Here is a 13,203-nt window from a genome sequence, read left to right on the forward strand (position 1 = left end):
CCTCTCCATCTCACAGTGGTGCCTGACTGACTGTCCCAGAGACCAGCCTTGAAGTGAGCAGATTGAAGTACTCTGAATGCTGGAGTCACTGCGAACTGACTTTTACCTGTTTGTTATGTGTCACCACAGTGGGGTGGCACCAGCATGGGGCAGAGCCATGGGTCCTTGTCTCTGGGCCTTGGGTAAGCCAGGTGACTGTTGAAGAGGCCTCGAGTGTACTCAAGTACTCAAGAGTGTTGAAGAGGCCTAGGACCAGTCTCTAGGTTCTGCTAGAGCCGAGAGATTAGAGGAAAGGATTTTAGGGTTTCCCTGGGACGGCAATATGGGAGTGGTCTGCAGGCATCACCAGAACCAGAAGATATCCCCCATCCCACTTAGCACAGAAAGGGGCTAGAGAGGGTAAAGCAGTGCCTTGCACAGCAGTTGGAATATGGCAACGCCAAGTCACACCAAAGTCCCTTCGGCCCACTCTAAGCAGGAGCCTGAAGCCAAGACATGGGCCACTGTGCACCTCTTTCCCTGAGAAATGCCACACACTGTAGAATCAAAACACCAGCCTGGGGCTCCACGCTGAGCCCAGTGGCCTCTGCTCACTAGCTGAGCACTTCAGATAAACAGCTCTGCTGTCCTTTATCTCCCCCAGGGCCATGTGATGGGGGCTGGGGAGGGGTGACAGAAGGGAGGGACAGGATATTCAGTGGGATGGCTGCTGCTGCTGCAGCCAGAGAATAACAGGTGAAAGAAAGGACCATCACTGGGGCAAATGACAGCAGAGCAGGGAGCAGAGCCAGCCTATCCAGAGAAGCTGCTGCACTCCTAGGGTGTGTTATCTTCCTGAGCAAAGCTGCTGGCTTGAGAGCAGACATGAGGCCTGGGCAAGGAATATGTGAACCTCTGAGCCAAAAGTGGGCCCTTGCCCAGGTGAAGACAACGGGATAGCTGGGCTGGGAGGAGCAGGCACAGCTTGCCAGAGAGGCTCCACCAAGAAAATCTGTCAGCACCACCATGTGGCCCTTTCAGCTGCTATTAGACAGGGAAAGTGCAGGGGCAGGGACCAGGCCCTTGGCTTTGTGTCTCGCAGGCTCTTGAGTACAGTTTCAGCCTTAGCTGAGGCAATACAAGGACACTGAGGTGATGTAGTGTGTTCTGAGAAAGACAGTGCTGGCAAATGAGACCTTCAGTTAGGGTGATACTACACAGAGCCCCCAGGCCTGATGGCATGCTGCAGGCTGCAGATCTCCCCGGCCTTCAGACTGCATAAATACCATGCATGTGCATGCAGTCATATTCCTTCCACAGTACGGGCCCAGGACCTTGAAGGCAGGTAGCAAGTGTCGGCAGCCACCAGTCGATTATCCTGCAGGGGCCCCGTCCACTAGAGGGCAGCATCTCTCTGTGCCACACAAAGCCGCTGTATTAGAACATGGCTGCGTCAAGCGGCCGTTTGTCAGCGCGGACACGCTGCGCTGCACGCACAGACCAGTGGTGCTCGGTCCTTTCAGGCTGGAGGCAGCCCTCAGTAGCCTCGAGGCAGCCCTTGGAAAATGCCAGCTCCTAATTTCCACTCATTGTTTGACTACAGAAAAATAATAAAGCAATTATTTTGTTGCAAGGAATCCAGAAAGCCTGCACCACGGCAGTATGCGCCGCGCTTCAAAGTCAAAACATGTTGTGTTATGTAACGCAAACTCGTCCGGCGGCGCCCGCAGCTCCGCCCCGCGTAACCGCGGCCCCGGGCGGCGGGAGCCGCGAGCCATAGACGGCGCGGGCAAGGCAGCGCAGGCGGCGGGGCCGTGCTCCGGCGCGGGGGAGCGCGCAGCGCCTCTGCCTGCCCCCCGCCGCGCGTGTGAACGTGCGTGGGGAGCGCCACGGCCCCGGGCGCTGTCGCAGGCGGATGAAGGGGAGCCTGCCAGGCGGGGGCGGGGGTTACAGCTGCTCCTCCCCCCCCAGCCTTTCCGAGCTGCGCCGCGGTTGGCTCTAGGCCCAGCCAAGCCCCGCCCCCCGCGGGCCTGATTTGTTTTGGGCTCCTGACACCATGTGACGTCACGGCAGCTAGATAAGAGCGGTGTCGGTGGCTCGCGCTCAGTCGCGTCGTGCCCGCGTCCGGCCAATGGTCGCTGCTGCCCGGCCCCAGCCCCGCGCCGCGCCCCGCCCGACCGCCGCCCGCGCCCGCGCCATGACCACCGACATGTACCAGTCGGCTATGGAGGTGGCGGTGTACCAGCTGCACAACTTCTCCATCTCCTTTTTCTCCTCGCTGCTGGGCGGCGACGTGGTCTCGGTGAAGCTGGACAACAGGTAGCAGCGGGGGCCGCCGGCGGGGCGGGGACAGGGCTGGGGCGGTCGTAGCCCGGTGCTAACCCGCCGCCGTTTTGTGTCTTGCAGCGCCTCCGGAGCCAGTGTCGTGGCCATCGACAACAAGATCGAGCAGGCCATGGTGAGTGTCGGAGCGGGGTGGTCCCCTGTGGCCTTTGTCTGCAGCCCGGTCTGCTCGTACTGCCCTTCCAGGATTTCACCCTGCAAGGGCTGCAGGCGCGACTTGGCTAAGATCCCTGCCCTGGGCAGGAGGCAGCCATGCGTGCAGCGGGGTGAGAGCAGTGTGCTTCATTGCCTGGGCAGGAGCCAGCTCTGTGCTGTGCAACAGGGTCTGAGATCAGCCTGGTCCCCTGGGCAGAAGCCTGCACTGGGGGCCTGGGATCAGTGGGTTTTACTGGGCAGGAGCCAGCCGAGCCTGCAGCAGAGTTGAGATAATGGGGCTCATAACAGGGCTCCATGGGTTGGAGCCAGGTCTGCATGCAGCAGGACTTGCGGCTGCCAGGTTCAGGCAGTCCTGCAGGCAGGGGTCTGAAATCAGCAAGGCTGTCCCAGGGACCTCAAGATGACTTCACCATCTGGAGGTGGATCTACTGTGGCTTCACCTGTCTTGGGGATAGTTGTGTGTAGCAATCCCTTTGCTGTAATTCGGTGCTGTAGGCTCCCCTAGCCCTGATCCAAGATGTCGGGAGGGCTCCAGTAGCACAGCTCAGCCTGGGTCTGAGTGCCAGCACCCCTGAGAGCCTTGACAGGGAGCAGAGCTTGAGCCTGCCTGGGGAAAGGAAATGGCAGAAGGGCTTGGCAGGAACACTTTTGTCAGGTTTCCTTCAGGGCTTGCTGGGTTTGGCTGAAGGCTTGCACTTGTAGGAAGCCCCTGCTGAGTGCCAAACTGTCCTAACTGTCTTCCTGCTGCCAGATGCTACCCCTCTGCATTGGAGCACTGTAATGACTGCCCTCTGCCCACTCAAAGCAGGCTGCATTCATTTACTCACTGCACTGCCTGCTGCTGCTGAGTGGCTTCTCTGGAGAATTACTAACCCAGAGATTTGCTTGTGGCATCCCAGAGTGCACTCCATCCCACAGGGAGGGAGAAGGCATTGCTAGAGGCCAGGCTGGGAAAATGGAGTAGCTAGCATGGGATGCAGCAGCTTGCTCACAGCTTGTCTTTTTTTCGTCTCACAGGATCTGGTAAAGAACCACCTGATGTATGCAGTGCGGGAGGAGGTGGAGATCCTCAAAGAGCAGATCAAAGAACTGGTGGAGAAAAACTCGCAACTGGAGCGAGAGAACAACCTCTTGAAAACCCTCGCCAGCCCTGAGCAACTGGAAAAATTCCAGTCCCGGCTCCCTGCAGAGGTGCTGTCTCCAGAGGAGAAGAGCCCCGGGGCAGCCCCAGCCCAACATGCTGGGGGCTCTACGGTGTAAGGTGGCTCTGTCCTTGGGGTGGGCAGAGCCACGGAACTTTTTCTACTTATCTCCTCCCAAGTTGTTTCCTCCCTGGTCTCCTGTGGAGAACTTGCCAACCTAGCGATAGCTGGTGCTGAGAGATGCTCTGAGGGCACTGCCCGCATTGCTGTATGCGTGACTGTCTTCTGCAGGAAGGAGCTCTGTGAGTGAGGCATTGCACTAGGGTGCTGCCCAAGCAGACAAGCCCACGCCTGGGAGTCGCAGCTGCAGGTTGTCTGCCCAGCATGAGCTAAAGCAAACCCAGGGGAGTCTTCAAACACTGGCAGCGCAAGGTGACCCAAGGGGGTCTCTTGGCATGTTCAAGGGAATGCAGAGCTGAGAGGGGCCTGGCTGCATGCCAGTTGAGTACTCTTGCTGCATCGTTCAGCAGGTCTCCCAGTTTTGACAGAGACTGACTGCTGGAGGAAGCCAGTCATTGCTTAGAGAGAGATGCAAATCTGTCCCTCCAGCCACCTTGAAGTGTGCTGGGGCAGGAACTAAACACTGACCTAGCCAGCACATTCATGTTGGCAATTGTGCTATAATGCATGGCCTGTACACAACAGTTTGGGGATTACAAGGAAAAGCTTTGTTAGTCTTGGGGGTTGCTTCTGTCCATGTCTATGTACCACAAGCGCGCACACAAATGGTGATAGCAGCATCTGCTGAACCTGTGTTTGATCATGGGATGTGTGCCCAACTTTATACAGTTGGGGTATGTGCGGGCCTTAAAGTCAGGACTGGCAGTAGGATGCTTAGAAGCTGTTTTTAAAAAGGGTGAATGGTGTTGCCTTGTTGCGGGGCTACCTCTTCTAATACGTAGTTTGCCCCATGGAAAAGTGGTGATAGATACTTTCATGCTGACCAGCACAGAGAGAGGCTGACAGTAGAACTGCTGGACACCCACAGAGGAGACATTTTGTTTTTTAAATGGAAACAGACCAAATGCCAATCAAAAACCTGTAATAAGGACAGAGGGATGGGACGGGTGTGTCCCATCATGGGGCTCAGTGTGACAGCCGAAGTTATTGGCTCAGTGAGCTTTCCCCTTCAGCACAACACTGGGAGCAGACGGGGCGTCACACGTGACGTTGGACAGTCAGACCGTTTACGTGATTGTGTAAATCTAGATGGAAATGGCAATAAACTGTACTTTTTTTATGACTAGCCTGAGAATTGCTTCCTTATGGGAAGAGGGGTGGAGGCAGAGCCTGCGGGAAAGCAGTGGGGAAAGGGTGTTTGCGGAAGATAAGCTCATGCTTACAGCCCTAGTGGGGACCTGCTGGACCTGGGAGTCAGTCCTCTGCTGCTGCTGGTAGCGGTCCTGTCAGCCCTTTCAGCTGATCAATCTAGTGTGGCTGCCTTACCCTTCTATTAAGATGCTATTTCAGAGCCTCTGGAATCTGCTGGCTGGGAACTGATTTTCAATTCCTTCATCTTTAACCAATGCATCTGCATTTATTCTAATGCTAGCAGTGGCCTGTAGCTTTAGTAGCCCTTTTGCCTCTGCCTGTTCATGGAGAGCAGTCAGGGCCTGAGTAAGAGGTGGATCGATAACATACGAGGACTGAGGTTGCTGCAGATCACTCAAGGAGGGAGTCCTTATTGCCCTCCCTGTGTGCAGTGAGAGAGAGAGAGAGAGAGAGAGAGAGAGCTGGATGGGCAGAGCTTGGAGCTATGGTTATTTTGGGGAGCTCCCCCAGCAAAGGGCTCTCCCAGTTCTCACCTGCAGCCTTGGAGTATGAGGCCAACTAGGTTAGTGGTGCTAATATTGGAGAGTCCTCAGTGCGGCTTGTCCCCAGCCCTGTTGGAGGTCACCCAACCAGGCTTGGAGCACCATGCTGCTACATACAGCACTCTGCAAGCTGAACTCAAGTGACAAAACATTCAGATGCATCACTTGCTGCTACTCCTCGAGCACCCGAACATCTTAAGTTCAGAAGGGACTATTAAGGCCTTGTGGGAGGGACGGAAGGGCTGGGGTGGCAGGGCCCAGTCAGGGTGGGTGTCTGAGAGAGTAGGAATGCTTTTTGGGGACCATAATGTGGGTTGTTCCTTGGGTGCAGATGCTTTCCCCCACCTCATTGTAGCTCATCTTTGCTTGTGAGTAACAGATGGAAGAATCCATGCAAGGCAACACCCAAGGAAAGGGCTCCTGTGGTAGGAGGAGCACACCTGCAAGTTAGTATGTGTGACAGCTGGCGGTGCTGCTTCTCCAGCACGGGGCTCTAAAGCCAAGAGAGTAGAAATTGGGAGCTCTCAAAGGCATGGGGTGCAGGGATGATGTCACAGATGCAGGCAAGCTGGGGAGAGGCCTGAGGTACCCTTTTCCTAAGGGAAGGGCTGTCACTGGGAATTTTAACATGGCCTAAAACCTGGAGGGGACAGCCCTACTCTCCTACCTGGGGACCAGATGTGCAGCTAGGGCTTGCCAGAGACCACTGTGGGGCCAAAATGTCCCTTCCCCTGATGTACCTAGCAGGGAGAGGGCTCTGGCAGATGCTGAACCTGCTGCCCACATTCCCAGCTGCTTCTGATTGTTCCAACCCCCTTGAGGTCCTGGTCCTTCAGGCACTAACAGACTGGCTCAACATGGGGGCTGTGATGTGCCCACTCTTCCCTATCAGCCAGGCAAGCTGTTCCCAGTTGCCCCTCCACTGTACAGTCCAGGAGGTGCATTCTCCCTCCCCAGCTGCCATCACTCAAAGCTGTTGTAGTCTAATACTATTGCTGAAAGGTCTGGTACTTTAGCATGGTACCCAGAGCCCAGACAGATGCGGCCACAGGCTTTGAGGAGTTTAAAGCTAAAAGAGAGACCACTGGATCTTCTCAGCTGCACAGCACAAATAGGCATGACCACAGGGCATTCTCTATCTTCAGCCCAGTCGCTTGTGTTTGTCTAAAGGACCTTCCACAAAGGCATCACATCTCAACCTACAGACAGTAAGAGATGGAGAATCTGTTCCTTCCCCTGAGAGTTTGTGCCATTGGGTAATCACCTTTACTGTCAGAAATCAATGCCTTATTTCTCATTTGAATCTGTCTGACTCTGGCTTCCAGTTGGCTTTTGTTCTGCCTTTGTCTGCTAGATTAGAGAGCCCTTCAGCACCCAGTGCTTTCTGGCTGTGAAGGCTCTATAGTAGAGTATATTGTATTACAGCGTACAGCATAGCCATAGCTGGATGCACTGTAATCAAGACACCTTGTGATCTTTTTGATTAGCTAAGCAGCTTGTCTTCCTGCAAGGCATTTTCCCCAGCTTTCAGACTGTTTGGGGACTCTATACTCCCCCCTCCTCCCCATATTTCAACATCCTCTTTAAGAGATGGTCTCAGAACTGGCTTCAGGATTAGTGTCACCACTACCCTGGGGAAAGTCACCCCTTACACATGCTGTCTACTCATCCAAGGCTGGCATTAGCCCCTTTTATTGCAGCACTGTACATGTTGAGTGACTGATCCAATTTGACCCTTGCTCCCTTTCCAGAGTCCCTGCTTTCCAGAATACCTCCACCCCCACCCCCGTAGGTCTTGCCTGCATCCCTGGTTTCCAGATGTATGACCTGCTATTTGGCTGCATTGTAAACATCTCCACGAAGCTCTGTCATCTGCAAACTCCATTAGGAGCAAGGTAGCACTTACTGCCAGACTGCTCACAGAAGGGTCAAGGCATCAAGCTTGGGGCTGATCCCTGCAGAACCCCACTAGAAAACATCCCGTTCCATGATCCCCACTCACAATCACTTCCTGAGATCTGTCAGCCAGTTCTTGATCAGTGGTAACACTAATACTGCTTAGTGTTTTGTTTTTAAATAGAGGCTGGGGCTAAAGCCAAAGTCAAACACCATACAAACCTCTGCATGCAGCTGTCTTTACTTCCCTCAACCAACATCTCTCAGCATCCTAGTGCAGACAGGGAGCTAAGGCGTCTCACCAGGGCCCTGTTGTCAGATGGTGGGGAGGGGAGAGATGCATCATCAAGATATTTATGAATGCCAAAAGGAGGAGTGATAGGAGTTAGGCCTTGCCTCAAACATCCTGGCTGGGAGCCCTGCTGGTACAGTGAGGGCTCATCACAATGCTATTTACCCCAGTGGGCTAGGAGGGCTGGTGGGGCCGGGGGCAGCTTCTGAGCCCAGACTAGTCCTGGCTAATGCAGAATCATGACCTCATATGGTAAGGGAAGTCATCTGCTGTTTGGGAGATGCCCAGGAGTCAACTGGGGGTGTGCTGTCAGCAGGAGGGTGGGGGTGTAGGAATATCAGGGGGCTACAGATCAGGATTGAGGGGAGCCATTAGAACTGTGGGAGGACCCCAGGACTGGGGTAGCAGAGGGCTGCGGGTTGTGGAGCACTAGAAAAGATGCTTTGTTCCTGGGCAACCCAGGGCTGAAATAGGAGGGGAGGGAGGTTTGGGATTGTTTGAGTATTTTCTCATACAGGAGCTCTCCCCAGAGCTTGTCTGAGATGTTCCCAGTGTCCAGGGGATTCCCTACTGGGGCTGGCAGTGCGGGGTGGGTGGGGGGAGCAGTCTGGTAGGCAGCTGGGCTTTTACAGGCTGCCTTTGCTTTTTGAAGCTGCTTCCAGCACAACAGAAACTGAGTTTTCAAACCAACCCTCTATGAGTCAGAGCCTTGCAGGCTGCCCAAGAGGTGGGAGAGTAGTTAGCTCCCTGGTAACACAAGGTAAACAGTCAAACGGGTGCAGCCGCATGGTGCAGGGTGGGGCAGATGTGTCCCAGCCACAGCTGGGAGGCCCTGCTGTGTGTCCAACCGTTATTGCTGGAGTCTGTGGCTCCCAGGGCTTCCCTCCCCACCACTACCACTGCTGACTTCCCCAGCGTCCCTTGCCCTGCAGGGCTGTTACAGGTACCTGGGGCTGGGCACCTGCCCCTGGTTCCCTCCCCAGCTATCACTTTGCTTGCTGGCGGAAGAGCAAAATGGAAACATGCCTGTGAGCGCGCGCACACACACACACACACACACACACACACACACACACACACACACACACACACACACACACACACACACACACACACACACACACACACACACACACACACACACACACACACACACACACACAGGCGCACACAACACTGGGAGGAGCAGTGTTGGCACTGAGAGGAGCAGTGAGATGCTCCTGTTAGAGAAAAGGGGGTTCCCCTGCAGGATGGGGGCTGGGGCACTGCAGCTGAAGCAGCCTCTGGACCCTAGATTTGCACGGGGTGTGAGGAAATGCCAAAGGTTTGAGAAGAACCAGAACCAAGCACAACTTGAGGGAGAGGGGGCAGTCCCCTCCCCCACAGTCCTGGAGACTGCAACCTGTCTGCTCTCTATAGGCTCTCCCAGGGCTCCAGGCTGCCCAGGCATCCATACCCCCAGATCACAAGGGTCATGTTCTCTGTCCATCTCCATCCCTGCCTGGAAACAGCCCCTTCCCGAATGCTGGAACAGGATGGAAGGGGAGTGGGGGCAGGGCTATCTTAAGAGATCCCAGGGCTCCAATCCTGGCTCCCCCAATCTCCCCCTTCAGAAGGCTCCAGGCCAGCACAGCCAGAGCTGAGTCCAGCAGTGGGAGGGGGTGTGTGATTTCCATTCCCATTTCCTTCTCCCACTCCTGGTTCACTGAGGTCCCTGAGATGCCAAGGAGGGGCAGTTTGCAAAGAGGAGGCCCCTCTGCCTCCATGTGCTGCTCACGGCTCTCCAGGGGAGAACAGCTCAGCAGCAGAACAGAGTGGCCAGCATGCCAGACAGTCTTTCCGCTGCACAGGTGGAAATGGCTGAGCAATTGCTTGCTGAAGCCTTGCCAGCACGAGCTGAGCCCCTGGGTGGTGTGATTGGGTACCCTGCAGCCCCTGCATAGTGATGATGGGTATAATCTGGCTAGCAGCACTTAGCACTCCAGTGGTTTGCAGACTGTGCCACAGCAAACTGGTGCTTGCAAAGTGAGTCAGGGTGTCCACGGAGCTCTGCATCATCAAGCTGTGTCCATGAAATGGCTCGTGGTGGTTGCAGACACGCTCTGATAGGGCTCATCCATGCCACTGGGAAAGATGCTAACAGCCTGAAAGCACCACCACCTGGATGAGTATCCAGTGACCTCTGTGCCGGCAGAGAGGGCACAGACTAACAGGACATCTGGGCTAAGCTTCCCAGGCAGGGCTGGGCTCAGTGGTAGAAGCAGTGTAGGGGAAGACTGAGCTGGTACCGGTCTGCTCTGAGTTCTTCAGAGTTATCCATCCAGTGCCTTCCTCCCCTGCCACCTCCCCTCCCCACTCAGATGACTGTAGGCTACAGACAACATCTTTAACTGGAGCCCTGGTGGGCTGCAGCAGCCCTGCCTTCCAGGTGCCTTGTTAATGCTGCCAGTTTTTCCCCTGGGGCAGCCCTGGCCTGGGTCCTGAGCTTACCCACAGCAAGCCCTTCCAGTAAAGGGCCTGAATTTGCAACTTCTGAAATGGGGCTAAGCCAGGCTGAACTACCAAGCGCTGTGCAAGGAGATACACACAAGCTGCACCCTCATGGGGGGACATGTGCAGGCAATAGGGAGGGGCATGGATCATGTGAGTATCAGGTGGTCACCAAAGCTCACCATGCCTGGAACAACCGACTCAAACCCTGAAGAAGCTTCACTTTTCCACCAGCAAGAAATTTCTGAGCATTTTCCTGCACACCCAGATTAACCCTTCAGAGCCTGGACAGCCAGGGCCAGGCATTAGCCCTGACCAACCCAGAGCACTTAGAGAGCACTTGTAGCATATTAGCAAAAGCAAGCAAGGAAACATAGTGAAGCATGGGTGCTGCACAGACAGACACAACCCTTCTCTCCTGCCCACAGAGAGGCAGCCCTTGCTGTGCAGCTCTGGGGAAATACCTGCTGAAACACTGGGCTCAGCTCTCGGATGCCAGCACTTGGGTGGAAATGCAGGGAAGTGCAGCAGGCAGGTCCGAGGGGCTGGCATCATTTCCTGATCAGGAATGAGAAGAGCTCAGTACACAGGGTCTGTGAGCTGTAGCAGGGTGAGAGCCCCCCTCCCTTATGCTAATGGCAGTGCCCCCGCATTGGTGCCTGCGCACTTAAGACATGCCCTAAAGTGTGCACAATGGGGGCCCATCCTGCACTGGGATGGGCTGGGGGGCCTTCCCCTTTCCAGTGTGTCTCTGAACTGGGCAAAGTTAGATTTTCCAGCTGTGTAGGGAGACCTTACCCCTGTCAGGCTGCCAGTATCCACCAAGCTGCTGTGCACTGGGCAGCCCCACCAGGGCACAGGGCTCAGAGCACTGAGCAAGCCCAAGCAACCACAGAGCCCTGTTCTCTTTGGCTTCTGTCCAGCTCTGCAAAAACAGGCATTTTGCTCATTTCCTGCTGATATGAAACAGCCCAGCTGTGTGGAGTAGAGACAACTGAACCACACGCAGCCAGCATCCTCATGGGGAGACATGTGCAGCCTGTGGGGAGGGGCATGCAGCCAGTGCACTGTGCTCCATTGGCTGGCACAGAGTCACACCACGCCTGAAGAAAATTACCTCCATGCGGAGATATCTGTTTTCTAATGTAATGCACCGCAGAGCATCTCTGAGGTGCAGCAGGTTAACCCTTGGTGGTCTGGCATCATGTAAGCCTCTGAGGTAGGCAGTGAAATCCCACCATTTCCAAACTGGAGACAGAAAGATGAACTGACCCTACCCATCTTGGGCAGGAGAGGAGGCTGGAGTTTATGCAGTGGCTTATTTGTTTGCCTGCTTTGTTGTCATGCTACTAGACAAGTGCTCTCCGAGTGCTCTGGGCTGGTCAGTGTTAATGTCTGTCTCTGGATGTCATAAGTCCTGCCAGGTACCGTGGTGTGTCCAAGGCTGCAAAGGGTTAATCTGGGTGTCCAGGGGAATGTTCTGAAACTCCTTGCTGGTGGAAAACTGAAGCTTCGGCAGGGTTTGAGAGAACTGCTCTGGGTGTGGCGAGCCTTGGCACCAGCCGTGGCACTAACATGATCGTGGCAGACCAGGCTGGGGCTTGTACTACCCAACCCCCCTGCAGCATGGGGCCTTTCTCTAGTTGGGGTCAATTGGGCAAGAAGCCAGCCTGCCACCTTCCTGATGCAAGGAGATCAGTAGCGAGGCCAGCAACACTGCCCTTAGGGGAGAGGGCTACTTAGTGTCCTGGGGGAGGGCACAGCTGACTTTGAAGCATTTGGGGGAATTTGCCTCTGCAGCTCCCCCAAATAATGGATCAGCCTGCTCTTGTACCAGGGAGGGGTTCCTCAAACCTGCAGCCTCATCCCGCCTAGCTCAGCTTCTTGCTTGTTTCCCTGCAAAGCCCTGGCCCCCAAGGAGTCATGTTTTACTTGTGAGCACTGGGGCTACTCAGGATTAATACCCATCCCTGCCTTGTGTTATTGAGCCTGGCAGCCTCCAAACATTTTGGTGGTTGATAGTCCCAGCAGTCTGACTGCATCCAGATCCTGCAGGGTTAAATCACTGTGTCTCAGAGGATCTAAAGTGTTTTGCTTGTGAAAACCCAAAGCTGCCTTTGAGTGATATTTTCTGGATGTGGTATGACTCTGTGCCAGCTGTGGTGCCCACATGTTCCATGCTCCTCCCTGCTGCCCGCACATGCCCCCCTATGCAGGTGCAGCCTGTGTGTAGCTCTGTGCTTATGGCTCAGCCCATGACAGAACAACTGAGCACGTGTTCAAATAGGTCTTCCCTCACCCTTCGCATCTGCACTAGCATTTACCCCATTGTGAAGTGGTTTTGAAATTGGCAGTCCCAATGTCCCCAGCTCACTCCAGCTGCAACCTCCCCTGCTCAGCTGCAGAACCACACTGTCACCTTGTCCTGGTGTCAGTCAATGCAAAGGGCAGCATAATAACAAATCTGACCCATGAGAAGGAGGACTCAGACCAGGGATGTACAAGGAATCACCTCTTGTCATTACTGAAATGTAACCGCCTCTGGGGGAGGGAGCTGGCTCCCTGTACAGGAGCACATTCTTGGGGCTGATGGGAAGATAGAGAGCATGAGGCCTGTTCTGGTGGGGGGCTCTTGGTGCTAGAGGCTGGAGAGGCCATGCTGGAATTCAAGTCCACAGCTCTGCCCCTGCTCTTGGAGTGCAGAATTTCAGGTCAGATTTGTGAAATGAAAGAACTTTTTCTTCCAGATCCCGTCCAGCTGGAGAGAGGGTGGAGAATTTCTGAGTTCTCATGTGGAGCTGCTTGTGGATCCTAGCTAGTGCTAAGAGGCTTTGGGAAGAGAAGGAGCAAATGTGGCATGGATTAACATTGTGAATGCAGCTGAGTGAGAGCTGAATGCCTGAGTCACTGGGTTTTGTATGTGATTGTGCATTTACGTGTGCTGAGCTGACATCCATGAAGAGATGGGTGTTTATGAGCATATATGTGTGTATCCACAGGTGTGCATCGGTATGTGCATTGGTGCGTGTAT

General features: G+C 54.9%; 1 protein-coding gene across 2 annotated transcripts in view; it reads left to right on the plus strand.

Moving 5' to 3' along the window:
- TSC22D3 (TSC22 domain family member 3) overlaps nt 1-4,923 on the plus strand; it is a 66,153-nt gene extending 61,230 nt beyond the window's left edge. Inside the window, exons 1-3 of one of the 2 annotated variants that reach the window (XM_090060990.1) lie at nt 2,071-2,298; nt 2,386-2,437; nt 3,496-4,923. In XM_090060990.1, the coding sequence (XP_089917116.1) occupies nt 2,111-2,298; nt 2,386-2,437; nt 3,496-3,738 (483 nt within the window). In that variant the 5' untranslated portion in view covers nt 2,071-2,110 and the 3' untranslated portion in view covers nt 3,739-4,923. Of the gene's footprint in view, nt 1-2,070; nt 2,299-2,385; nt 2,438-3,495 lie in introns of those variants that run through there. The other variant, XM_090060989.1, reaches the window with a different exon arrangement.
- Nucleotides 4,924-13,203: the final 8,280 nt, after the last annotated feature.

Source organism: Crocodylus siamensis, chromosome 8 (assembly GCF_052110815.1).
Source record: "Crocodylus siamensis isolate JL-2025a chromosome 8, ASM5211081v1, whole genome shotgun sequence".
NCBI classification, from domain to species: domain Eukaryota; kingdom Metazoa; phylum Chordata; order Crocodylia; family Crocodylidae; genus Crocodylus; species Crocodylus siamensis.